Raw genomic sequence first — 25,126 nt, 5'->3', positions numbered from 1 at the left:
GTCAGCAATAAAATAAAACTGTTGGTAATTGGCAGCCTTCAGAACACTTTTATCTGTACTATCTCTTTGATGGTAACAATCCTAAAACATAGGGTAGGTATTTTCAATCTTCATCTATAAATCAGGAAATAGAAGCTGAGAAAAATGACCTGATAAAGGTCACTCAAATAGAGGCAGAGCTGAGTTCACACTAACAATTTTAGTCTTGTAATCCAATGTTCATAGAGTTTGAAGTCAGTAAATCTGGAAAACCACTTTTCAGGCTGAATGTTTATTCATTCATTCAACAAATTCAAAGTTCACTTACTACCAAGTCTCCAAAGCGGAGACCCTCACTCAGAGAGAGATACTTCCCTTTAAGCTCAAATCTTCTACAAAAATTCCCATCATTTCCTCCCTTGACCATGCCCAGAGGACACCTGCACAGCCCACCCCTGCAAGGACAGCTCAACATGACTCTAACCCCCTCATACTACATCTCTCTCTCTCTCTCTCTCTCTCTCTCTCTCTCTCTCTCTCTCTCACACACACACACACACACACACACACACACACACACAGAGTCAGCATACTATACACACTCAAGCACATGCCATCTACATTAGGTCTGTGGGATCATGTCATGAAATTGACAGGCAAAAATTCAAGAGTTTTAATAAATATTTTTAAATGTTTTTAGTTGTAGATGGGCACAATACCTTTATTTTGTTTATTTAGTTTTTTTTAACGTGATTCTTGGGATCTAACTCAGTGTCTCACACTTGCTAGGCAAGTGTTCTACCACTGAGCCATAATCCCAACCCATTAATAAATGTATTTTTTCCCCAAAAGAGAATGGAATAGCCAGGCGTGGTGGTGCACGCCTGTAATCCCAGCAGCTCTGGAAGCTGAGGCAGGAAGATCGCGAGTTCAAAGCCAGCTTCAGCAATGGTGAAGCACTAGGCAACTCAATAAGACCCTATCTGTAAATAATATACAAAATAGGGTTGGGGATGTGGCTCAGTGGTGGAGTGCCCTTGAGTTCAATCCCCAGTACCAAAAGAGAGAGAGAGAGAGAGAGAGAGAGAGAGAGAGAGAGAGAGAGAGAGAGAGAATGGAATAGATATGTAGAGAGTAGCAAAAATAGGATACTATTCAATTTGGATACAGTTTGTCCCCTACGGAGTCATGTGTTGGAGGCTTTTTGCCCAGTAGGTGATGTTGGGACGTTATGGAACCTTTAAGAAGTGGAGCTAATGTGGGGTCATTGAGTCACTGGAGTTGTTGCCATTGAAAGGAATTAATGTAGTTTTCACAGGACTTCGCAGAGAGTTGTTATAAAAGAGCAAGACTGGACCTCCCTGATCTTTAGTTTTCTGTCTCACCTTGTGATTTCTCTCTTTTGCTCTTTTATAAAACTCCCACCATGATGCCATCTGCCACCATGTGATGCAACCAGAGGGGCCCTCGCTGGGTCAGTGCCATGCTACTTGGACTTTCAAGCTCCCAAATGGGACTATTTTCATCATAGAGTTAACTTGCCATGGGTATTTTGTTTTACCTAAAAAATAGACTAGTGAAAAACCCCAAGAAGCATAAATGGAGCAATGAAGTACCAGTATTTTTGCAATTTCTGTGAAGGCTGATGTACAACTTAATCTTTAATCTTATGTGATTTTCCCAAATCTTCACCCAAAGTATTTTTACTATTACTACCATCATCATCATCACCCTCATCACCTCCCAGGCCCTTACTTCTAGCCAGTTTCTGTGCCATGTAACCAAATGGTTCCTACTAGCCCTGCTATGAAAGCTGTCATTGTCTCCCTTTGTCCACGAACACCACTGAAAATTTCTAACCACTTCAGTTGATCCTATGAGCAATAAAACTTAAAAATGAATCCAGAAGTCCCTCCTGTTATTTGTGTTTTTCTCACTTTTACAATCACTCACAATTGGAGGATCTGCATATATCCACAAAGTCCCTGTGACTTGTGGCATCCCACAGAATTATAGATTTTTAGATCAGGAGACACGTACCCTTATAAGTATGTGGTAGCATACTGGGAGATACATAATGCATTTTCTTGGAAATTCAATTTTAATCCAAGATCATTGCAGAAGAATAGTGATTTCAATAAAAAAATTGATTATGAAAATGTGGCAGTAAATATAATAATATGCAAATTTATATGATTTTTTTTCAATACAAAACACTAAATTTTGCAGAGATTCCCCTACAATGAACCCCTGCTAAGTATGTTTTCTTTTAGTCTCACACCCAGAGGAAAACTGTTTAAAGATATAATGAACATCTTAAATTTACTGATAGTGTCTTATGCCAAAGTGTGAGCTCTATCATTTTTGCCTATTGACTTGGCTTCCTTGTCCTGTGTACTTCCTCTTCCTGTTCTGTTCTTTGGGAACAACCATGTCCACACTATCTCCATCTGGGCACCACTTGAACTCCAGTGTTAGCCAGAAAGAGTTCTCAAAAACACAGTGCTACACAGTGTTCACTTACCGTTCTTTCTATGTTATCCCTATTAGAGATAAACGAAGCAGGGTTTGTTATCCAAGATCTTACAACTCTGTCAGTTTTACCTAAAATCTCCTCTCTCTTATCTCATGTCTGTGGATAAAATAAAACTTAAAAATGAATCCAGAAGTCCCTCTAAAGGAATCCCTACCCACAGATCCTGCCAAGGAATGTGATCTTCTTTATGTGCCTAATCTCAAGATTCCATGTTGGTATCAAAGTTCACTCTATCAGGGATGGGCACCTCACCCAAAGATAGCCAATTCTTAATTGGCAGCTTACAAAGCATCTTCCTATCTGACAACTAGACCTCACAGATTCTCTTTCTGAATGTAAGACATAATTGTTAGCAGAATTAATTATTAGCAATAATAAAATGAAAAGACAGAGAAACAGCTGTGCATGGTGGTGCATGCCTATAATTCCAGTGGCTCAGGAGGCTGAAGCAGGAGAATTGCAAGTTCAAAGCCAGCCTCAGCAAAAACAAGGTGCTAAGCAATTCAGTGAGACCTCTTTCTAAATAAAATACAAAATAGGGCTGGGGATGTGGCTCCATGGTCAAGTGCCCCTGAGTTCAATCCCTGGTACTTAAATAAATAAATAAAAGATAAACAGAAATAAGAGCTGGGCAAAAGAATCCTTGGCCCCATCTCTGAGTACTCTACCCACATCACTTTGACAATTACTTGTGGCAAAAACAAAATTGTTAAAATACAGGAGGTAGAGATATCATTTATTTTGTTTCCTCTCTTGTAGTTCCTGTTTCTGCCTCATCGTGACCAGCAAATCTAGACAGGAAGCATGTTGACCTCTCCAGTCCACTTCCTGGTTCTATATGATTAGGCAGACAAGTAGATTTAGGACCCTTCTTTCCGGCAAGTTCTCTTCTTTCTCTCCTCCAAGTAACTGGGTAAGTATGAACACTTCTGTCTCTCCCCATGTGTACTTCTCCCTCTCCCTCTCCCTCTCTCCACACTCTTGAGCATTCTGGTCCCAAATTATAGATTTCATACTGTGTTCAGCTTCCAATAGTTGTGACCTAAGAATTGAGGCTTAAGGACTTGAGGAGTTTACCTTCATCACATAATGAGAAGCCTGAAGAAGAGAAATTGCTGCTGGTGGTTTCAGCTACTCAAGGAATTCAGAGTGAAAATTTTGAGATTATTTGGGATTTTCCCTAATGGTTGGGGTCCAACTGTAACAAGTAAGTTCAGGCAAACAAAGAAAGAAAAGCAACAGAGGTTTTCTAAGAAATCCCACCCAATTACTTTTTCTTGTGTCTCAGAGGCCACCTCTATCTGGAAGAAAGAAGGTAAATGCAGTTTGTTTGTTTGTTTGTTTGTTTAAGATGGGAATATTGACATGCCCAATAAAGATGGAGTCCTGTTGGTAATGAAAAAGAGAGAATTGATATTGCAAAGGTAATTGGCAGTATTTACCATGGGCAGAGGCAAATCGGGTATGTGGACTCTGCCTAGGTCTACTGGATGCTCCAATCCAACTTGTATTAGAACTTTGCTAAAGGGAGCCTTTGGGTACTGCTTTCAGTTTTAAGAGAGTAATACTAACATTATACTCCCACTTCTCTGTTGTTCTTCTCATGTAACAAGAGTAATTGGCAAAGCTGGATTTGGGATTCCTGGGATGTTAGCCTATCTACCATCTAAAACCATCAAAGTCTTTCTTCAATTTCTAACAAGAGTCTACATCTCATTTATGGTGGAGCATTCAAGTGAGTGACAATTGACTCCTGTTGCTAAGACTATGTGGATCCTGACAAAAGTTCCAATGTGCATGTGGTGTTCCAGTTTTCTGTAAAGTATGGTTATTACAGAAATTCTGACAAATTTATTTGCTTTTCTTTACATCCCAGTGGTTTTCCAATGTGATAATGCACCAGAATCACTTGAATGGCTTGCTAAAACACAGATTGTAAGGCCCCACCTTTAGGGGTTTTGTTTCATTGAGTTTAAGTGGAACCCAAGAATTTGCACATCTTATAACTCCCCCAGCGAGGGTGATTTCCCCGACATGGCACACTGTGAGCCCTGAGAACTATTTAGTGCAGCATGTAATAGACTGACATTATTGGAGTTCACCTGAATGATTAAAACAGCCAAAGGGCCTACCTAATGCACCTTTCTTTGGATTCAGACAGAAGTCCATAGGTCTGGAATAGAGGACAAGGATTAATGATAAAAACCCTGTTTATCATTAATAAATTATATTATTATTAATATCCAGAACCTTGCCTACAACTTTTGAGGACCATAGTTTTGTAGGCAGGACAAGGTTCACTGCCCATTTCTCTCTTCTCTTAGGATGAGTGTTTTCCTGAATGGCTACACAATGATGGGTTATGAAAGACTTTCAGCCTCTCATCTTCCACACACAAAACATGTTTGAATCCCAGGAGTGAATTCACCTAGATTCAAGCAAGATCTACATACTACATCTCTAAGACAGTAAATTTGCTCAAATTATAATCTTGGATTTAAATTGAATGACCAAATAAAGGGATAAAATTCAAATTAATGTGTCATGTTTAATGCAGAGCAAAGAAAGAATAATACATAATCCCTGCTCTTGAAGAACCTGATGTAAATTCAGAATACACATGTTTTAAAAAACACAAATTTTAATAAATGCTACAATGGTGGTATGAATAAAGGGTAATAGAAGCAAAGTCGATGGAGGAATCCTATAAGAAGGGAATCAAAAAGACCTCATGTCAGATCTGATTAAGAAATTGTGAGCAATTTTCTTTTATACTCCAGGGCCTTGATTTACTAATAGCTATGTCAACCCACTAGGTATATAGACATGTTATTTCTGAGAGTCCAAGGAGATTTTTCCCACTCCTTTCCTTAGCCAGAATAGTAGTCTCGAGGTATGAGACCCACTTACCCACACTCAATTTTTCTCTCTCCTGGGAAGGGATGAGCTATTGCCTTCCTCCCTGCATTACACTGAGGCGGCTCAGAGGGTCTCAACAGCCAGAAACTTAATGTTAAAAGTAGGGCTGAGGCTGGAAAGAATATTGTTACCAGGCATCTCCACAAAATGAGAGCATCTTCTCCACCCCAAACCTCAGGTTGGTAGTTAGGCTTAGAGGAAATCAGAAATCTAGTGTCAGAATTCTAGTTCCTCATTAATTTAGTGACTTTGGCCAAGATATTTAACTAATTAACTTTCTTGAAACTTTCTCATTAGTAAAATGGAAGTATCATCACATTCTTTGTGAGGCAACTATAATATTAAAGGATATCCAGCTTACAGTATAGCATTAAATTCAGTCTAAAATTTCAATTGTGTGAAATATAGGACCTTATTATTGCTTGATTAAAGAAAACACCGCTGGGGTTCTCAAGCACCCTGAACAGGCCAGGAATTGCACACTTCACGGTGGTCTGGCGCCACCTAGTGGTAGCTTTAAATAATGCGAGGAGGACGCGTCCAGGCTGGCTGAACTTCCAGGAAAATTCTATGAGTCCAGGACCACCTATTTCTTTGTTTGATTATCTGGAGAAACAGGAAACCTGGGGACTCCTCCTCGACTTGCTTAGAGTAGGTTGCCGGTCTTTCCCACTTGTCTGGTACAAGCCTCCCCATTGCTGTCTGCCTAACCCCAGTGCAGACAGAGCAGGAACAGAATCCAGCCCCTATTTAGGAATGTCAGCAGGTGGGAGGACAGAAGGGAACTGAAGACCTACCACCTTATCTTATAATGCACACAGAAGCTAAAAAAAAAAAAAAAAAAAAGTCGCCTAGGCCACACACCCAGCCTGAGTTGGCCGCTGCAGGTTTTCCTCCTCCAAGAGTCACCCTGGACTCCTTCCTGCTTCTGAAGCACTGTTCCTTCCTCCCCGGTGCTTCCTAGGTGCCAGTCCAGTCTTCAGTGCTTTCCACCACGGCTATGGGACTTGTTTTCTGAATGGTTCCTCCTCATAGTAGGGAAAGGAGAAATACTGGGGAGCCATAATGACCAGATTATACTGTAAGCCACATGCATGTATGAATATGTAAGAATAATCCCACAATTATGTTAGTTATAACATGCAAATAAATAGAAATGAACATTTTAATAAAAAATGATACCTCCTTGGTTTCAGACTCCTGTTAGTTGTCTATCTCACTAATATCAAATTGCTTCTTTTAAATTAACACGATCTGAAGCCATCAGTGGGGGTTTCCCTCTAGAGTAAAAGAGCCTCCTTCCCTAAGGACTATGCTCTCTTCATATATCAATTAACATTTCACACAGTCCCTGGTAATTTGTCTTATTTTCTCTTCACTTCACTGGTATTTACCTGCCCTCTGTCCGTCTCTGCCCTTTTGCTTTGGGTCTGGATAGGTTGGGCAAGGTGTTCACTGTCGGCAGCAAAGGGCTGAGGAGTCTTAGCTCAGTGACACTCAAACCAAAAAACACTTTGCTCTCAAAAATATATATATTTGCTTGACTTTGAACCCAATCTACCTATAGCAAATTTGCCCCATTGCCAGTGTTAAAATTAAACTAATCAGTGTTTTGTGTAACCAGGTATAGAGGTTTCTGCAATCATTCTGTCAATAATTTAATTTCAGGGCTTTCTTTCCCTAAGGCCTGTGCCTCTGGTTTTTAGGACCTGGCTGCTACTTCTCATACCCATGCAAGAAGGCAAGGTGAGAGAGGAGTTGATGTAAGTGGAATGCACCTGAGTAACTAGCCCGAATTTTTACAGAGCTTTCAAAAGTAATTGTGAAATCCACCCATATTCCTTTAGAGATCAAGGAAAATTCCAGATGCTGGAAGGCCCAAGGGTAACAAATATTGGGAAATGTTTGAAAGGGGAGAAACCTAAATCTTGGAATGCAAAACCATATGTGTTAGAATGTATTCCCTGGAATGTTAAAAAATATAACATTGTTATATTATAAAATATATAATATAAATATATATAATATAAATAAATAATATAAAATATATAATATGTGTAGACTGAGAGGATACTATAGACAACTAAATATTTGTTTTGTGAAAATAAGTGCCTTCATGAAGCTTACATTTTTCAGTGGGGAAAGTGGATACTGGCAATAAATAATTGAATATAAACAGAAAGATAAAACAGATTCAACATTATAGTAAGCACCCAAGATAAGGTAAGGGATGCCATTTATAGGATGGTCAGGGAAAGTCTTTCCAGTGAACTTTTGAGAAGCAAGTGAGACACTGAAACACAAAACATAAAAGCAGTTCAGGTCATGAGAAATACAAATGTAGTGGTCCTGCAGTGAGAGTGCTTGGTGAGTTCACAGAACAAGAAAAATCCTCATGGCTGGCACGGAAGAAGGGGAAAAGCAAGTGTCCCCGATGACATCTGAAAAGAACAGGGGTCCTGACTGTGAAACACCCATAGGCCACTGTAGGGACTAAGCTTTTACGGGGAGGGAGATTAGAGACCCTGAAAGATTTGAACAGAGAAATGACCCAACCTAAGTTATATTATCAGGATCATTATTGTTACTTTGTGGAATACTATATGAGAGAGTGAGGCTAAGAAGCAGAGAGAGCAGTTTAAAGCCTCCTGCAGTAATCCAGGCTGGATACTGTCCCTCCCTCTACTTCATTGCCAGGTGCTCATCTTGCTCAGGTCAACACCCCTCTTGTCAAGTACAGTGTCTAGTACAACAGTGATGGTTGAATGAAGCCTTTAGAATGGCAACTAAAATAGCAGTCACCTGTTGGACTAGAGGAAGAACAATTCACTTGTCCATATAGAAACACATTCTATGGAAAGTCATGACTCTGAGATATAGAAGAAATGCAAATGGAAGGAGACACTATTTCAAACCTTAGTTCACCAAGAATATCTGCTTTGCCTGCTGCCAGTTTCATTAAAACCTATAAGCAAATCCAATTCTCGTTTCCACTCCCACCAGTCCAGATGGGCATGCAAAACTGGACCCTATCTGGTTGGAAAACTGAGACCCTATCTCATTTGCATCTCTGGTGCTATACTGTGGTCCTCTGGGGAGACTGTTGTACAGGAACACCTGGATTTAGGAAGCGCTTCTCCATTATTCCAAAGAGTAGAACCAGCAGTCATCTACCCTCACGGTGAGCCTTCACGTGTATCCAAGAAACATTCTAAAGCAACAAGATCCCTCAAAGATTCCTGTCAGGGCTTTTAGTGTACCCACTTTGGGACATAACTAGGGCAAGATCTGGGTGTTTTGTAAAGGAAAGTCCTGATTCAGAATGTACTCTTACCCTCCTCTGCTGAGTAGTGTCTGAGTTTTAAATGAACCAGTCACCAAGAGAAGCATCATGTTGACTCTGACACCTGTCTTAACTCTGTCCTATAAAGCCAAGATTCATTTCTGTTCCTTCCAATCCTGGAGTCTGCAGTGGGGAACTTGGCCAATGTATTCATTTTCTTGGTGAACTTTAGAGACATGGTAAAGAGACAGCTACTTAGCAACTGTGAGCTTGTGCTGATGTGTCTGAGCATTTCCCGGCTTTTTCTGCATGGGCTGCTGTTTCTCGGAGCCATCCAGTTTACTTTCTTCCAGCAGATGGAAGACCCACTGAATCACAACTACCAAACTGTCATTATGCTGTGGATGACTGCACACCAAGTCAACCTCTGGCTCATCACCTGCCTTAGTCTCCTGTATTGCTCCGAGATTGTCTGTTTCTCCAACACCTTCTTCCTCTGCTGCACAGGCTGGATCTCCAGGAAGATCCCCCAGGTGCTCCTGTGTGCTGTTCTTTTCTCCTACATCTGCATTGTCCTCTGTTTATGGGACTTTTTTTAGCATATCTCACTTCACAGTCACAGATGTTATCCATGAACAATCAGAACTCAATTTGCCAATTACAAAACTCAATTTTCTTTTATTCATTTATCTTCTGCAATGTGGGATCTCTCTCCCCTTTCCTTTATTTTCTAGTTTCTTTAGGGTTCCTGGTTATCTTCCTCAGAGGTCACATGAGAACAATGAAATCCCAAACCAAAGACACTCACACCTCCAGCCAGAGGCCCATATCAAAGCCCTCATACACTTGACTTGGCTTCTTTCTCTGTTTCTATGCAGTGTGGTTCTGTGCTGCTCTCATCTCAGTGCCCTTACTGATACTGTGGCACAGCAAGGTTGGGGTGATGGTTTGTATAGGAATGATGGCAGCTTGCCCCTCTGGACATGCAGTCATCCTAATCTCAGGAATGCCAAGCTGAGGTGGCAGTGAGGCCCATTCTACTCTGGGTTCAGAGATGCCCAAATATAAGGACAGACCACAAGACAGATACCAGGACACTTTTCTGAGAGTGGGCATAAAAAGGGGTTTTCATGAATGCATCTCTGATTCTTCATGAAGCCTTGAAATTCCTTCTATAAAAATAACTGGAAGTATTCTACATCAGTGGACTCACTCATAGAAGAATGAAATAATTAAAGCTGTATAAATGATCTAAGCAAGTACAATGATGTTGGTTCCAGAGGTTGGTATGGCCAAATGATCAAGATAGAGAGGTGAGATGTTCAATGTAAATCCTTTATATGCTATAGCTTATTATTGCTTGGTCTGAGTCAAACCATGAGAAAGCACCTCTTCTTAAGGAATACCTAAATCTCAAGATAATATGACTTGCTTTTAACATGACTACTAACCCTTTTTCTCAAAACTGATTGCTAGGAAAATATTTGAGAATATTTGCTACTTTGGCAATTATACAATCCTATTTAAATTCCACAATTTTCATGGGAACATAAGGTATGAAAAGAAAAACCTAGAGAAAGAATTATGTCAGAACTTCGGCTTCAAAATGCATTACATTAGAACTCCTGTGGACCAATGGATAGGGGTTCATTTTTTTTTTTTTTTTGAAAATACACTGATTTCTGAAATGTACTTCCACCTGCTTTATACAAGAGATGAGAGGTAGAGGTTTGCTCAGTAGTGGCCCTGGATACCAGAGCCTTGTGTGAGCCTCTGACTCTGTTCAGTTTGCCTTTGAAGTTAAGTGCTTTGCTGCCAACCACTTGTCATTCTAAAGAAGGACTCTGCCAAAACAAAACACCTAGCTGAAAGGCAGGTTTGGGATTTCAGCATTCTCTGTCTTCCTGTGTAGAACCTAATCAGGAAGGATAGAAAAAATGTACACCAGATACTTCAATACAGAAAGGCCTCAAAGCCATAGCAGGTCACCACCAAGGCTCCTACTCATGCCATCTGTCCATGCTACCAGAAAGCTGCTTCCTTCTCTCAGGCACCTGTTCCTGATATATCCAATTCTTCCTCTCAGTTTTCGTAAACAAATTAGCCTTTTCTTTACCTTCAATGATTACAAATTAGTAACATACATTTGAGGATTTTGCATATCATGTCATGACTTGAGAGCTCATTTCTTTTTGTCCTAAATAATAATACATTGTCTACTATACCACATTTAATTCATCCATTTAGTGAAGGACATCACTGTTGCTTCCAAGTTTTGGCAATTATGAATTAATCTGCTATAAACATCCATGTGAAGATCTTTTGATGGACTTGAATCTTCAATTGCTTTGGGCAAATTCCAAGGAAATCCAATGCTGGATCATATGGAAAGATTTGGTTTTGTAAGAAATTACCAAACTGTCTTCCAAAGTAGTTATAAATTTTGCACCCCCACGATCAGTAAATGAGAGTTCCCATTGCTTCACCTCTTTGCACACATGTGGTATTGTCACTGATTTAGATTTTTGTCATTCTAATAAGCATGTGATGGTATCTTCTTTGAGTTTGCATTTCCCTGATAAGTGATATGAAACATGTTTTCATGTTTATTTGTCTGATTTATTTTAATATTATTTTTTGAGACTCATCCATAATATCATATGAATCACAACTTATTTATCCACTCATGATTGATGAGTAATTTTGTTGTTTATAATTTGGGGCCATTATGAATGAAGTATTTATAAATATTCTTGTAAATAACTAGGAGTGAAATTACTGTATCATAAAGTTGATGAACATTTAACTGTATAGAAACTATTAAATAGTTCCCCAAAGTGATCACAACATTTTATGTTCTCATCAGAAATGTAGGAAAGATGTTCCACATTCTCACCAACAGTAATTGGGTGTTGACAGTCTTTTTTAATTCTGGTCATTCTAGTGGAAGTGAGATGTTTTTAGTTTGCATTTCTGTGATAATTGTATAGAGCACTTCTTCATGTGTTTGCCCATATTTTAATACCAAGTTTTTTATTACTTACTTGAAGGACTTTATTCATTTGTAGGATTTGTATGTGTATGTGTTATATATGCATATTATATACTTACACAATTTATGTAAATATAACTCATAGCTTTATATTGAGTTCTCTTTTATTATTGATTTGTAGATGTTTGTATTGAGTGTGCAAAATATATACAAATATACATACTTGCCTGTGTGTGTGCATGAAATAAATATATTCTGGAGATAAGACATATATATATATATATATATATATATATATATATATATATATATATAACATTTTAACCCAAACTCTGATTTGCCTTTTCATTTTCTTAATAGTGTGCTGATGAACACACATTCTGAATTTTACATCTGACCTTTTTTAAATCTTTAATATTTATGCTTTTTTATGTTCCTTCGAAGAAACATCTACCTGCCTCTAAAATGCAAAAGTAGTCTCCTATTATTTCCTCTAGAATTTTAATTGCCTTTTCATTTTTATATTTGGAACTGTAACTCATCTTGAATTATTTGTGTGTGCAATGCTAAGTGGAGTTGAAATTTATTTTTTGAATGTCTTCTTAGGTAGCCCAGCATCACTTACTGAAGAATTTATATTTCCTCAATAAATTTGTTTGATGTCTTTGTTATAAATCATGTGATTAAACATGCATGAATCTCTTTCTGGTCTCTATATTATGTTCCATCTATTTGTCTAGCTTTAACCAATACTTTACTTCTTGATTACTAGAAATTGCTTGTTAGTTTCAAAACAAGAATTGTGAGTTTTCCAAATTTACTTTTTTCTTTTTCAAAATATTTCACTAAACTTGATGAATAAATTTTGGGAAAATTTATGTGTGTCTGTCTGTGTATTCCTGTGTGTGTTTGTACTCTCCTATTGGAATTATAATTGTTATTGGGTTGAATCTGACTGTCATTTTGAAGAGAACTGACTTCTTGAAAACATTCAGTCTGACAATCTATGAACATGAATATCTCTTCACTTATTTGTTTAATTTCTCTCAATATTTGTATTTGGAGAGCAATTTTTTATAAAATTATCATTATTTAATATTTTACAATGTTAATTGTTTAAAATTTCACTCAATTATTTGCTGCCAGTTTATAAAAATGCAATTGATTTTTGTATATTAATTGTGTGTTTTGTAATCTTCCTAAATCAATGCATTTCTCCACTCTTATTTTATTATTTATTCTTTGTGTAAGAGTAGTATTATTTCTTCCTAAATTTTTTATATCATTCACCAGGGAAGTCATGTAGGCCTGATATTTTCTATTTAGGAAGGTTTATTTTTGTATAATTTATTTAGTAGATATAATACTATTAAGATATCCAATTTTTTCTTGAATTTATTTTGATAAGTTATATTGTTTAAGGAATCTGTCCATTCTATGTAGGTTTTTAACTTTATTGCCATACATTTCATCATATAGCATTCCCTATTAACATTTTATTGTGTATTGTATCTGTTTTATACCTCCTACTTCATTCCAAATATTGATAACCGTATGGTCTCTTTTCAACACATCACTCTAACTAGTTACTTAAAAATTTATTAATTTTTCTAAGAAATCAGCTTATTATCTTCCTTCTACTTTCTTTGGTTTAATTTCTATACCTGTTTTTGTTTTTTAAGAGAATTAGATAGTTGGTTTTAAATCTTTTTTCTGCTCAAATATAATGCTTTACATTTTTTTCTAGACATTCTTTGTTGCATCCCACAAATTTCAATATGTTGCATTTTCATTTCTATTTTATTTGAAATTTTATATAATTATATATGTTGTTTAACTCATGTGCTATAATGTTTTTTTTAATTTCCAAGAATTTAGGACTTCACTAGACATCTTACTAAAACTGATTTATAATTTAATTCTATCATCATCAAGAACATGTTCTATAATATTTCAATATTTTGGCATTTATGGAAACTTAGTCTATATATTTTCTACCTTTGTGAATTATTCATGTGTACTTGAAAATAATGTGCAGTTGTTGAGTGCAGTGCTTTGTAACTATCAATTAGGTCAAGTTGTTTGGTAGTGTCCCTGACAGCTTCCATATTCTTACTGACTTTTTGACTCATTTTTATCTCAAATATTAATAGGTATAAAATATCTTGTATTATAATTGTAACTTTGTCTACCTCTCTCTTAGTTCTGTCAGTGTTTGTTTCATCCTTTTTGAAGTTCTGATGATAAATACATGTTTACTACTAGAATATCTATTTGGTGAATTAACACTTTTGTAATTTCAGAATGACCCTTTTAACTTTCACACTTGTTTTGAAGTCTACCTTTACTATTATTAATAAAGTCACCCTAGCGCTCATATGCTTTGTTTGCTTGGTTAACTTTCCTATCTAATTGCTTTCAAAAAGCTCTTTTTATTTGCAAAACATTTGCTAATAAAAAGCAATGAGTCAATATATGGAAAGTGCTTTTAAAAATACTGTTGAGTCAAGAATACTATATCCAGCAAAACTGTCCTTCAAATCTGAGGATGAAATTGAGACCTTCCCAGATAATCAGATGAGGGAGTTTGTTGCCATTAGACCTGTGCTGAAAGACATACTTAAAGGAGCAGTGTAGGGTGAAATGAAAGGACACTAGATAGCCACATGAAGAAATAAAGGTCTTAATAAATGTAAATACATAGGCAATCATAAAAGCTAGCATTATTAAACCAACAGTTAATAATTCTACTTCTTTGTTTTCTACATGAATAAGGATTTAATACATTAAAAATTATTAATCCAAAAACTAGTATCATACTTATGCCTTGAAATTCCACATTTTGTTTTTTGCATAATTTGAAAGACTCATACATTTAAACATTATTGGTTTATACTTTAGTCATAAAGTGTATAAAGATGTAATTTTATGACATCAACAGTTGAAGGGGATACAAAGCATAAGATTTTAAGCCAACTTAAATTCAAATTAGAATGCCATAACTTTAGAATATTAAACATAATCTCCATTTTGGTACCCAAAATTAAATAGCTATAGAATATACACAAAGAGGGAATAAGGAAGAAATTTGAACATTTTACTGTAAAAGAAATTTAATAAATACAAAAGAAGACAGTAATGAAGGAATAAGTTGAAATGTGATAATCCATACAGAAACTGAAATGATGAAAGTTCTTCCTCCATCAGGAAATGTGTGAAACTCTCCAATCAGAAGCCAGACATTGGCAGAATGCACAAAATCTCAGGATCAAGCTATTTGCTGTCACAAGAGAATCACTTAGGATCCAATGACAAATACAGATTGAAAGTGAAGGAATGGAAAAAAGGCATTCCCTACAATTGCTATGTATGGAAAAGTGATATCAAATGGCTATACTTGCATCAGACAAAATAGAGCGTGAATTTTAAAAATTGTAAGAAACAGAAGGATATTACATATTAATAAAAGGTTTAATATGACTAAAAGATATAATTATATACATTATGGACCTAAAGATGGACCATCAAAATATATGAAGGTAGACCAGGGACAAGATGACAGATGAGCATGAGGCAGCATTTCTCTTAGCTCAGCTACCCAAAACTCAAACAGTTGGAATACCACATCTCTCCAAGGCTTAGAGTGAAAAATCCTGAGACTGGAGGGGCAGTCTGTCCTAGCTGAAGCAGAGTCTGATTGACTCATTAATCAGATATTTAAAAAAAAAAAAAAAAAAACTCACCACCAGAGTTTATCAGTAGTCCACAGAGAGCTCTTGGGACTGCATTGTGGTGGAGCCTGCAGAAACTAGATTCTTGAGTTTGCAGCTAGGTCTATGTGGGCCTGTCTGAGCCTAGCAAACCTGTGGAAAGTCAGACAGATTAGAGATGGTAGAGAGAGACTGGTTCTTCTCAGCTCCATGAGTCCTGCAACTCGCAGGAACTGGCAAGGCCTGCAGTAGTGGGTCATAAGGTTGGAAGAGAGGGTATGAAGGCATTTTGCTCTCAGCTTGCCTAGTCAGCTGGTCCAGCACCCATCCCATTCCTGGGGCCCACCAGGGCAGGCACTCGCTGGGTCTCAGCACCAGCCTGCACTCAGGCTCCCTCCCCAGTCCAGCATCCACCAGTCCTGGGACCACCAGGTCCAGCAACAGTCCTGGAACCAACATAGCCCTCTGGCTCCCCAGGTGCCAGTCTCCCAACCTCCCATCACTGTGTGTTAGGCAGCTGCTTCCCTGCCAGACCTGCCTGGTCCAGCACACAACTTCATGTCTGGGCCACAGGTTCCAGGGCCCAGTTTTAACCTACCCAGCATAGAACAACTGGGCCCCTGACATGACCAGGCCCCAACTTGCTCCACATGCCCCTTAGATACCAGATTGGCCTGGACTAGCACGTAGCCTTGCCACGGGCCTTCAGGATCAAGTCCCAGGCCCTAATACAACTAGTACCCGGTCATAGCCAGCTACTTTGCTGCCCACCTGCAGCCCAGCTTCTTTAGCACCACTTCACCTCCAGGCCTACAGCCCAGCCTACCCACACTAATATCCCAAGAAGGAAAATTAGGGAGAAAATGAGAAATTATATGCCATCTATGTATGATATATCAAAGTGCATAAATGCATTCTTCTGTCATGTATCACTAACTAAAACAAATTAAAAAATTAAAAGGAATAAAAATTTAAAAAGGGATCAAAGACCTTCATATGATATATAAAACAAGAAAACCCTTAGAAGAAAGCATATGGCTGAAGCTGTACAATTGAATTTGAAGATGAATTTTTTGGCTATGACATCAAGTGCTCAAATAACAAAAGAAAAAAATATACAAATTGGAATTCATTTTGAAAATTTTTAAATTTTGTGCATTGAAAGACAATGTCAACAAAGTAAAAAAGGCAACTCACAGAGGGAGAAAACATTTGTAAACCATATATCATCTACCCCTGACAAGGGATTAATACTTAGTATTTATACAGAGTTCTTAAAATCCAACAATAAAAAAAAATCCAATTCAAAAATGGACAAAGGACTTTAAATAGACATTTCTCCAAAGATAAATAAATCACCAATAAGCACTTGAAAAGATGCTCAACATCACTAATCATTAGGGAAATGAAAATCAAAACTATATGAACAACCATATTACAATGGTTATAATTTTTAAAAACCATAAAGTAACAAGTGATGTTGAGGATGTAGAGAAACAGGAACCTGTGTGCTGTTGGTGGGAATATAAACTAGTACATCAATTGATACACAGTATGGATTGATATATAGGTACCTGAAAACAGTATGGTGGTTACTAAAAAAGTTAAAAATAGAATTATCCTATCATCCAACAATAGAATGTATGGGCATTTGACCAAAAGACTTGAAAACAGGGTCAAGAAGAGACTAATTATTACCATGTTCATTGTACCATTATTCACAATAACTAGAATGTGGAAGAACCAGCGTGCCCATCAACAGTGAATAGACAAGCCAAATATGGTATATACATACAGCAGAAGAGTGTTCATGTTCAAAAATGAAGGAAATACTATTATATGATATAAAATGTATGAACCTTAAGAACATCATTCTAAGGGAAATAAATCAGCTACAAAAAGACAGATACTGTATGATTCCACCTAGGTGAAATACTAAAAGTAGTTAAAAATCACAGAGGCAGAGTTTAATGATGGTTGCCAAGGGTTAGGGGAGAGGCGAATGGGGATTTATTAATGGGGACAGAATTCTAGTTTTATAAAATATAAAGAATTGTGGAGCTGAGTGATGATGATGGTTATGCAACATAAAAATTATTTAACACCTTAAATCGTACGCTTCGAAATGGTTGAGATAGCAAATTACATTTTGTATATTTCACCAAACAATGGTATTGGCCAAATTATACTGTTATACTCACTGTGTATATATTCAAATATGTAATGATGAATTCTACCATTATGTACAACTATAGTCTACCAATAAAAATATGGAAAAAATAAAATAGATAATTAAATCATAAAAAAGATAAAAAATACACAAAAAGAAAAAAAATAGGTCATCACATTGGTGAAAGCACAACTGACAGAGATAGGTCACCTGTGTTCTCTTCAGGTTCTAGAAACCACGTGATTCCTACAGACTCATATCTCTCTGGACTGCACTCAAAGCCTCTGTAAAATGAAAGCGTCAGACATCTAAAAAATAAGAAGTCTATTAAGGAAAGAATATTGTTAGCTATAATTTTTGCTATTTTCCCACGACAGCCCTTTGACTACTGAAATGATTAGACAACGTTTTGGTATTTATTTGTTCCATATGTTTTTGTCCTATGTTCATTCTTTCCTGACTTCCTTTTAGGAAAATATTTTTTTAGTATTCCTTTTGAAATCTTCTATTGAAGGTTTAAATATTTCTCTTTAATTTTTTTTTATTTTAGTATTTTCAAGAATACATTGTTACTAATTACTATGTTGTTCATTTTCCCACAAATCCCCTCATACCTAGAACCATTATTCTACTCTGCTTCAGAGTAATAATAATGAGTTATTATTACATTATTATGAATAATAAATAACAATGAATTCAGCTCTTTTGAATTCACATGTGATTTTTGCTTTAATAGTTGGTTATCTTCAAGCAAAACTAAGGGAAAAGAGATAGTTGCTTATACCTGTCCATATAGTAACCATTTCTAGTACTCTTCGGTTCTTTCTATAGATCAAAGCTTTTATTTTGTGTCATTTCTCTTTTTTCAGATAATTTTTCTTTAACATTTTTTGTAGTACAAGTCTGTTAGCTACAAATTCCCTTGCATTGTTGTGTGTGTGTATATAAACACCTTAATTGAATCCTTAATTTTGAAAGTTATTTTTATAGGATATAGAATTACAGATTAACATGTTTCATGTTTTCTGTGTTTTGTTCTGTTTTTTATTATTTTTATTTTTTCCATTGGTACCAGGGATTGAACCCAGGGGTACTTAACTGCCAAGCCACATCCCCAGCCCTCTTTATCTTTTATTTTGAGAAAGGGTCTCATGAAATTGCTTAAAGCCTTGCTTAGTTGCTAAGGCTGGCCTTGAATTTGTGATTCTCCTGCCTGGGCCTCCTTAGTTGCTGGGATTACAGGCACATGCCACCTCACCCAGTCTCTTTTATCATTTTCAAATTATCATTCCACTGTGCTCCACACTAGAACTTTTTTTCATAAGAAAAAAAATCACAATTCTCTGTTTTCCTACTTGTAATATATTTGTTTTCTGCGGATGTTTCTAAGATGTCTAATTAATTTAATTTTCAGAAATTTGACTATACTGTGTCTAGTTGTGTATTTCTTGTATGTATCCTATCTAGAGTCTGATAATTTTGACAACTTGACTTTTTTATTTGAAATGAAATGAATATACACAACTACTTTACATGAGCCCTTTGGATCCTGCCCTCAAAAAATTCTTAGTGCAAGAGTTACATGTGTTTAATATTATCTATAACAATAAGGCAAAATTAAGTGTTAAATCGTGGTTCAAGAAATACTTCAGAATGTTAGAAAAAGAGCTGATTTTATAAGGCTAAAAAAATGTGACAGAAGGAAGTAAATCACATGCCAGTATCCCCTTTCAATTGGGTCTCTTATTTACAGCCATGATTCTAGACCAACCAAGCACTCTGTCCAGAAAAGTGGCCACTTTCCTTAATTGGGGAAAAAGCTGTACACAACTCCCAACTTGAACTTTGCAGAAATCATTGCTTATGTTTGCAAGGCCTCAAGAGGCACTACCATCTTCTTCTCATCTACCTCTCCAATTCCTTACTACATTTTATACCTGTATTCCCAAAGCCTCCATGACATCAGATGGCTCAAAAAAATTGAAGAAGAGATTAGTGTGAGGTCACCTAAATATTTTCTTTGCTTTTGACAATTTAAAAAAATATTGCTTTCTAAAATCCTGTGTATTTCAAGGGAGGGAATCTGCCTGTGATTGTTAATCCTGGATCTGGAAAGGAAGCCTACTGTTACCATGTGTGCTAACCATTTTAGCACTAAAGACTTAACTTTCACAAGGACCCAGTTCTCCATCAGCCCATATCCTGGATTCCAAAGAAGACCTCAGAGATCACTTATTTTGATAACTTATTCATTGTCCAAATCTAGCCCATACCTTAAACACAACTCTTATACCTCTAGTCTCTTCCTGATCCTTAATTCAATTAAGAATTAACACTAGCCTGGCACAATGGGGCACGCCTGTAATCCCAGCGGCTCAGGAGGCTGAGATAGGAGGATCAAGAGTTCAAAGCCAGCGTCAGCAAAAGCAAGGCTCTAAGTAACTCAGTGAGACCCTGTCTCTAAATAAAATATGAAATAGGGCTGGGGATGTGGCTCAGTGATCAAGTGTCCCTAAGTTCAATCCCCAGTACCTGCCCCCACCAAAAAAAAAAAAATCAAAACTGATTCTTCAGGGAACCCATCTTGAGATTTCAACACCACTAGCACTTGTTTGCCCCTGTATTGACACATATTCATATAGTAGGACAGCAAGACTTTTTGACCCCCCAATAGACTGCCCTCTGTAGGGATCACACCTGAGCCAAATAAGTCCATAGTGGGAAGGTTCTGGGGAGAAAGACCATTCAAAATCTTTTTTCTTTCTAAGTAGGCAAGCCTCTTTAAGGTTTCCTTAGAAATTAGTTTTTCCATTGAGGTCCTCCTTACCCCAGGTACCAGGAATTGAACCCAGGGCTTAGCATATGCTAAGCTACAACCCTAGCCTAGATTTATATCCTCATGCACTTGACAAGGGTGAAGGAAGGATACAGGACAGTAATGGGACAGCAACTGAGGGACACATACAAACAAATAGAAAATTCTAAATAGCAATAAGAGGCTACAATTAATTAGGCATCAAAGACATTGCCATAAACAAAATGTGTGAGCAGCATTTGGATCAGAATTCATGTAAACAGTATATAAAAAAGGATTAGAGGAATGAGCAGGTATATTCTATATAGCTACATGAAAGTCAGAATATGGAGCCAACTCATTAAGTGCTGAGGCCTTTCATGTTAGTGGTTTTAATAGAAACTGAAATAAGGAAATAACATGATCACAACAGAGATTTTATAAAGTTTCAAATGATAGCATTGCACAGGATTGATCTGAAAAACAGGAGGCAAAGGGTTTGAGACATTTGTACTCCAATGGCAATAAAAAGAGTCTTGATTCAAGAAGGTGGCAATAAGAATGAAGAAGCTGCAACAGATATGAGACAGCTTTGGAAAAACATCATCATCTAGCATCCTGATTCAGTGGTTGAAAAAGAAGGAAGAATTAAGGAGGATTTCAGTGTGGAGTGGTGGTATGACACAATCACTAACAAAAATGAAGAAGTTAAGAGAGGAAGTTGGCTCCAGTTTGGAAGAAATGGTAACATAGTCTGAGAGTTATAACAAATTGACTGACATCACATTACCTAGTTGGAAAATAGTAGCAGATTTTTTTAAATGAAGAACTGAAATTCACATTAGATATTAGAACCATAAACTAGACTTGTGATCATTAAAAGAGACACTAGCCAGAAAAATATATGCTTTGATTTGGGTTATAAAAGAAGAGGAAAATTGTTGGCAAGGTTGAAGACTAAAGTTCTAAGAGGAACAAGTGGGCAAATGTAGTAATAATGGTTGGAATAGCATGCATATGTAGAAACACACACACACACACACACACACACACACATTGTTTGTTTGCCTTCCCAGAACCTCCCTTCTGAGAACAACTACTTCCATCTAAAGGTAACTGCTCCTCCTCAGGTTCCAACCATTATGTTTCCATGACCCTGCCCCTTACCATATTTGATAGTTTTATTTTAAGCCTATCATTGATGTTTTCCTAACTTGAGCCAAGAAAAATTTGCAAGTGGTTAAATCCAGCAGTTTCTGTGGTTCTGCTATAGTCTCTATCACAAGCAGAAATGATCACAACAAAAACATGACACAGCAAAATCTAGCTTCATTTTGTTCCTAATGTTCTAGAGGCCTGGCTATATCCTCGCCCACTTTGGTTTACTGTTTTGTTGTTGTTATTGTTTGAGTTTTCACAGTGCTCGGGATGGAACCTTGGGCCCCATGTAGGCAAATAATGTCTTCCCCCAGCCACATCCCCTCCTACATCACAATTAAGTCTTTGAGCAGACAAAGAGAGAAGGCATAAATACTTAATTTAGTTATGGACAAGGAAAGCAAGATTATCCTTAGAATGGCCTGGCTTAGACTAAATGGCAAATATAAATAATGGAGGATTAATTTCAGTAACATAAAAAATATGAACAGTCACAGAAGAGTCAGAGATTGGATTGTTATTCGCTGAGTTATTGTTGCTGGTTATTGTTGCTTCACTGAGGTCTAATATTTCCAAAGTTGCAGATATAGTTCAAGTCCTCAGGCCTTAATCCTGTCATTTGTGACATCATGAATGAACCTGGAAGACATTATGTTAAGTGGGAAGAGCCAGACCCAGAAAGACAAATACCATATGATTTCACTCATACATCTAAATAGGTTCTCACAGAAGTAAAGTAAGACAGAGTTTACCCATGACTAGGGAGGGTCAGGGTAGAGGAGGGAATGAAGAGATGTTGGCCAGGAGATATTCAACAAAACAACATATTAATACTCTATAAATATGAGAATTTACTGGATATAAGTTTAAAAAAAATTAAAATTATTTCAAATCTTATCATGGAAGTTGCCACTTACAATTAACAGTTTCTTGCAGCTTATTAAGCCTTACAATTTTTTTCAAAAATCTTAGGACCATATTTTTGCCAGGGCACTTCAGCTCTTCATTTCTTAATTTTAGTAAATTATATTTGTATATGTATTTAACTATTTTATAAAGTTTAAAATTATAATGACTTAATTTTATAGTATTCTTTCATTATAATATGTCACATAATCTAAAAAGCATCACTTTTAAGATACCCCATTATGTTATATATCACTAAGGGAAAAATATCTGCCAATGGAAATGTCAGCCATCTGTATCTATGAGTTTCACATTTGTGAATTCAACTGCCAATCAAAAATATATTTTTGAATTGTGTCTGTACTAATCTAAGGACGATTTAAAGAATACAAGAGGACTTCATAGATTATATGCAATTCTGTGTCATTTTATATAAGTATCTGGGCATCCAGATTTGGAATATGTGTAGATGGGAGAAGGATTACTGGAGCTAATCCCCCATCAATACTTAGGGACAACATTGTACAATGCTTTCTTATCATTGATTATGATATATCCTGAATTCAGAGATTTTATTAAGTGAAAATTAATGTGTACTTCAGAGTCAATGAAATATAGCCTATTTTAAATATCTGTATGTCTATATTCTTTTTGTTCATTCTAATGTTTGCTTAGTACTTGTGTGGAATAATAGTATAATATATTGCACTCATCATACTGGCACAGATCCCAACTTCCTTAACAAGACCCCTAAAACTCAAGAAATTAAACCAAGAATCATTAAGTGTGATGGCATCAAATTAAAAAGCTTCTGCACAACAAAGGAAATGATTAAGAGCATGAAGAGAGAGCCTGCAGAATGGGAGAAAATCTTTGCCAGCTACTCTTTTGACAAGGGATTAATACCCCAAAATACATAAAGAATTCAAAAAGCTAAACATAATAAAAAACAAATAACGTAATAAATGGGCAAAAGAACAAAACAGACCCTTCTAAAAAGAATAAACCCAAATGGCCTACAAATATATGAAAAAAAATGTTCAATATCTCTAATAATCAAGGAAATGCAAATAAAAACTACATGAAGATTTCATTTCACTCCAGTCAGAATGCAAATTATCATGAATACAAATAAGAATAAAAGCAGCATAAAACTCAACTCAAAGTGGATCAAGGACTTAGGCACTAGAACAGAGACCCTGAGCCTAACTGAAGATAAAGTAGGCTCAAATCTCTACCATGTCAGCTTAGGAAACTAAATTCCTCAACAAGACTTCTAAAACACAAGAAGTAAAATCAAGAATCAAAAAAATGGGATGGCATCAAACTAAAAAGCTTCCTCACAGTATAGAAAGCATTGTGAAGATAGAGCCTACAGAATGAAATAAATTCTTTACCACATGTACCTCAGGTAAAGCACTAATCTCCAGGAAAAATAAAAGAACTCAAAAAAAAAATAACTTAAAAAAAAACAAAACCCAATCCATAAATGGGCTAAAGAATTGAACAGACATTTCACAGATTAAGAAATCAATAAATATATGAAAAATGTTTAACACTTCTAGCAATTAGAACAATGCAAATCAAAACTACACTGAGATTGCATCTCACTCCAGTCAGAATGGCAATTATCAAAAATACAAGTAACTATAAACGTTGCTAGGATGTGGGGGAAAAGCTTCACTCATACATTGCTGTTGGGACTGCAAATTGGTACAACCACTGTGGAAAACAGTATGAAGAGGCCTCGGAAAACTTGGAATGAAACCACCATTTGACCCAGCTATCCCACTCCTCAGTATATACCCAAAGGACTTAAAATCAGCATATTGCAGTGATAGCACCACATCAATGTTTACAGCAGTTCAATTTACAATAGCTAAACTATGAAACCAACCTAGATGCCCTTCAACAGATGAATGGATAAAGAAAATGTGAGATACACACACACACACACACACACACACAGTGGAATGTAACTCAGCCATAAACGAGAATGAAATTATGGATGGAGCCAGAGAATATCACGCTAAGTGAAATAAGCCAATTCCAAAGAAACAAAGGTCAAATGTTTTCTCTGATACGCAGATGCTAATCACAATAAGTAGGAAGTGCTAGGGAAGAAGTACTTTGGGTTAGACAGCGGGGGAGTGAAGGGAGCCCTATGTGCATATATGATTACATGACCTGTATAACTCTATACCATCTATAACCAGAAAAATGAGATGTTATACCCCATTTATGTATGATGTGTCAAAATGCATCCTACTGTCATGTATAACTAATTAGAACAAGTTTTTTGAATTGTTCTCAATTGTTCGTCAATATTTTTTAGCCATTTTTTGTAATGAACAAATATAGCTTTTATAGTAGAGGAAAACTTCAAGTTTAATATGGAATAATGATTTCTTGATAATGAGACTTGAGCATTGTTCATCTCTCCCCATTCTCTGTATCCAGCAGAGATCTATGCTCAGAAACACTGAACAGTCACCACATGTCCTAGAAGGTGAGCCGCTGGAGCCCAAGAAGAGGAGCCCATGATAAAGGGCACTGTGCAGAGCTGACAATGAACAGGGTGAAAGGACTACACAAGGTCCTGCTCATTAATATTAGTGATTTCCACTACGTTTCTTTTCTTAACATTTTAATTTTGATATAATTTTAGACTTGCAGAAA

The 25,126-nt window shown here is 36.6% G+C and overlaps 1 protein-coding gene and 1 long non-coding RNA gene across 5 annotated transcripts; both read left to right on the top strand.

Annotated features, from left to right (window-relative positions):
- Positions 1–3,346: 3,346 nt before the first annotated feature.
- LOC124086165 (uncharacterized) lies at positions 3,347–5,049 on the top strand. 4 transcript variants are annotated; one of them, XR_009225864.1, is made up of 4 exons: positions 3,347–3,428; positions 3,541–3,939; positions 4,129–4,250; positions 4,840–5,049. It is a non-coding gene; the product is annotated as an uncharacterized LOC124086165 (long non-coding RNA). The 4 variants fall into 4 exon arrangements; XR_009225862.1 differs by having other exon boundaries at positions 3,356–3,428; positions 3,867–3,939; XR_009225863.1 differs by having other exon boundaries at positions 3,371–3,830.
- A 3,776-nt stretch (positions 5,050–8,825) lies between these two features.
- On the top strand, positions 8,826–9,735 carry Tas2r38 (taste 2 receptor member 38). Its single transcript, XM_046434078.1, is given in 4 exon segments — positions 8,826–8,868; positions 8,871–9,307; positions 9,309–9,389; positions 9,391–9,735. Coding segments are annotated over 4 exon segments (906 nt in total).
- Positions 9,736–25,126: the final 15,391 nt, after the last annotated feature.

This window comes from Marmota monax, unplaced genomic scaffold (genome assembly GCF_021218885.2).
Source record: "Marmota monax isolate L192 unplaced genomic scaffold, Marmota_monax_Labrador192_F-V1.1 WCK01_AAM20220418_F8-fsc00122, whole genome shotgun sequence".
Taxonomy (NCBI): domain Eukaryota; kingdom Metazoa; phylum Chordata; class Mammalia; order Rodentia; family Sciuridae; genus Marmota; species Marmota monax.
This window is presented reverse-complemented; position numbering and strand designations above follow the sequence as displayed.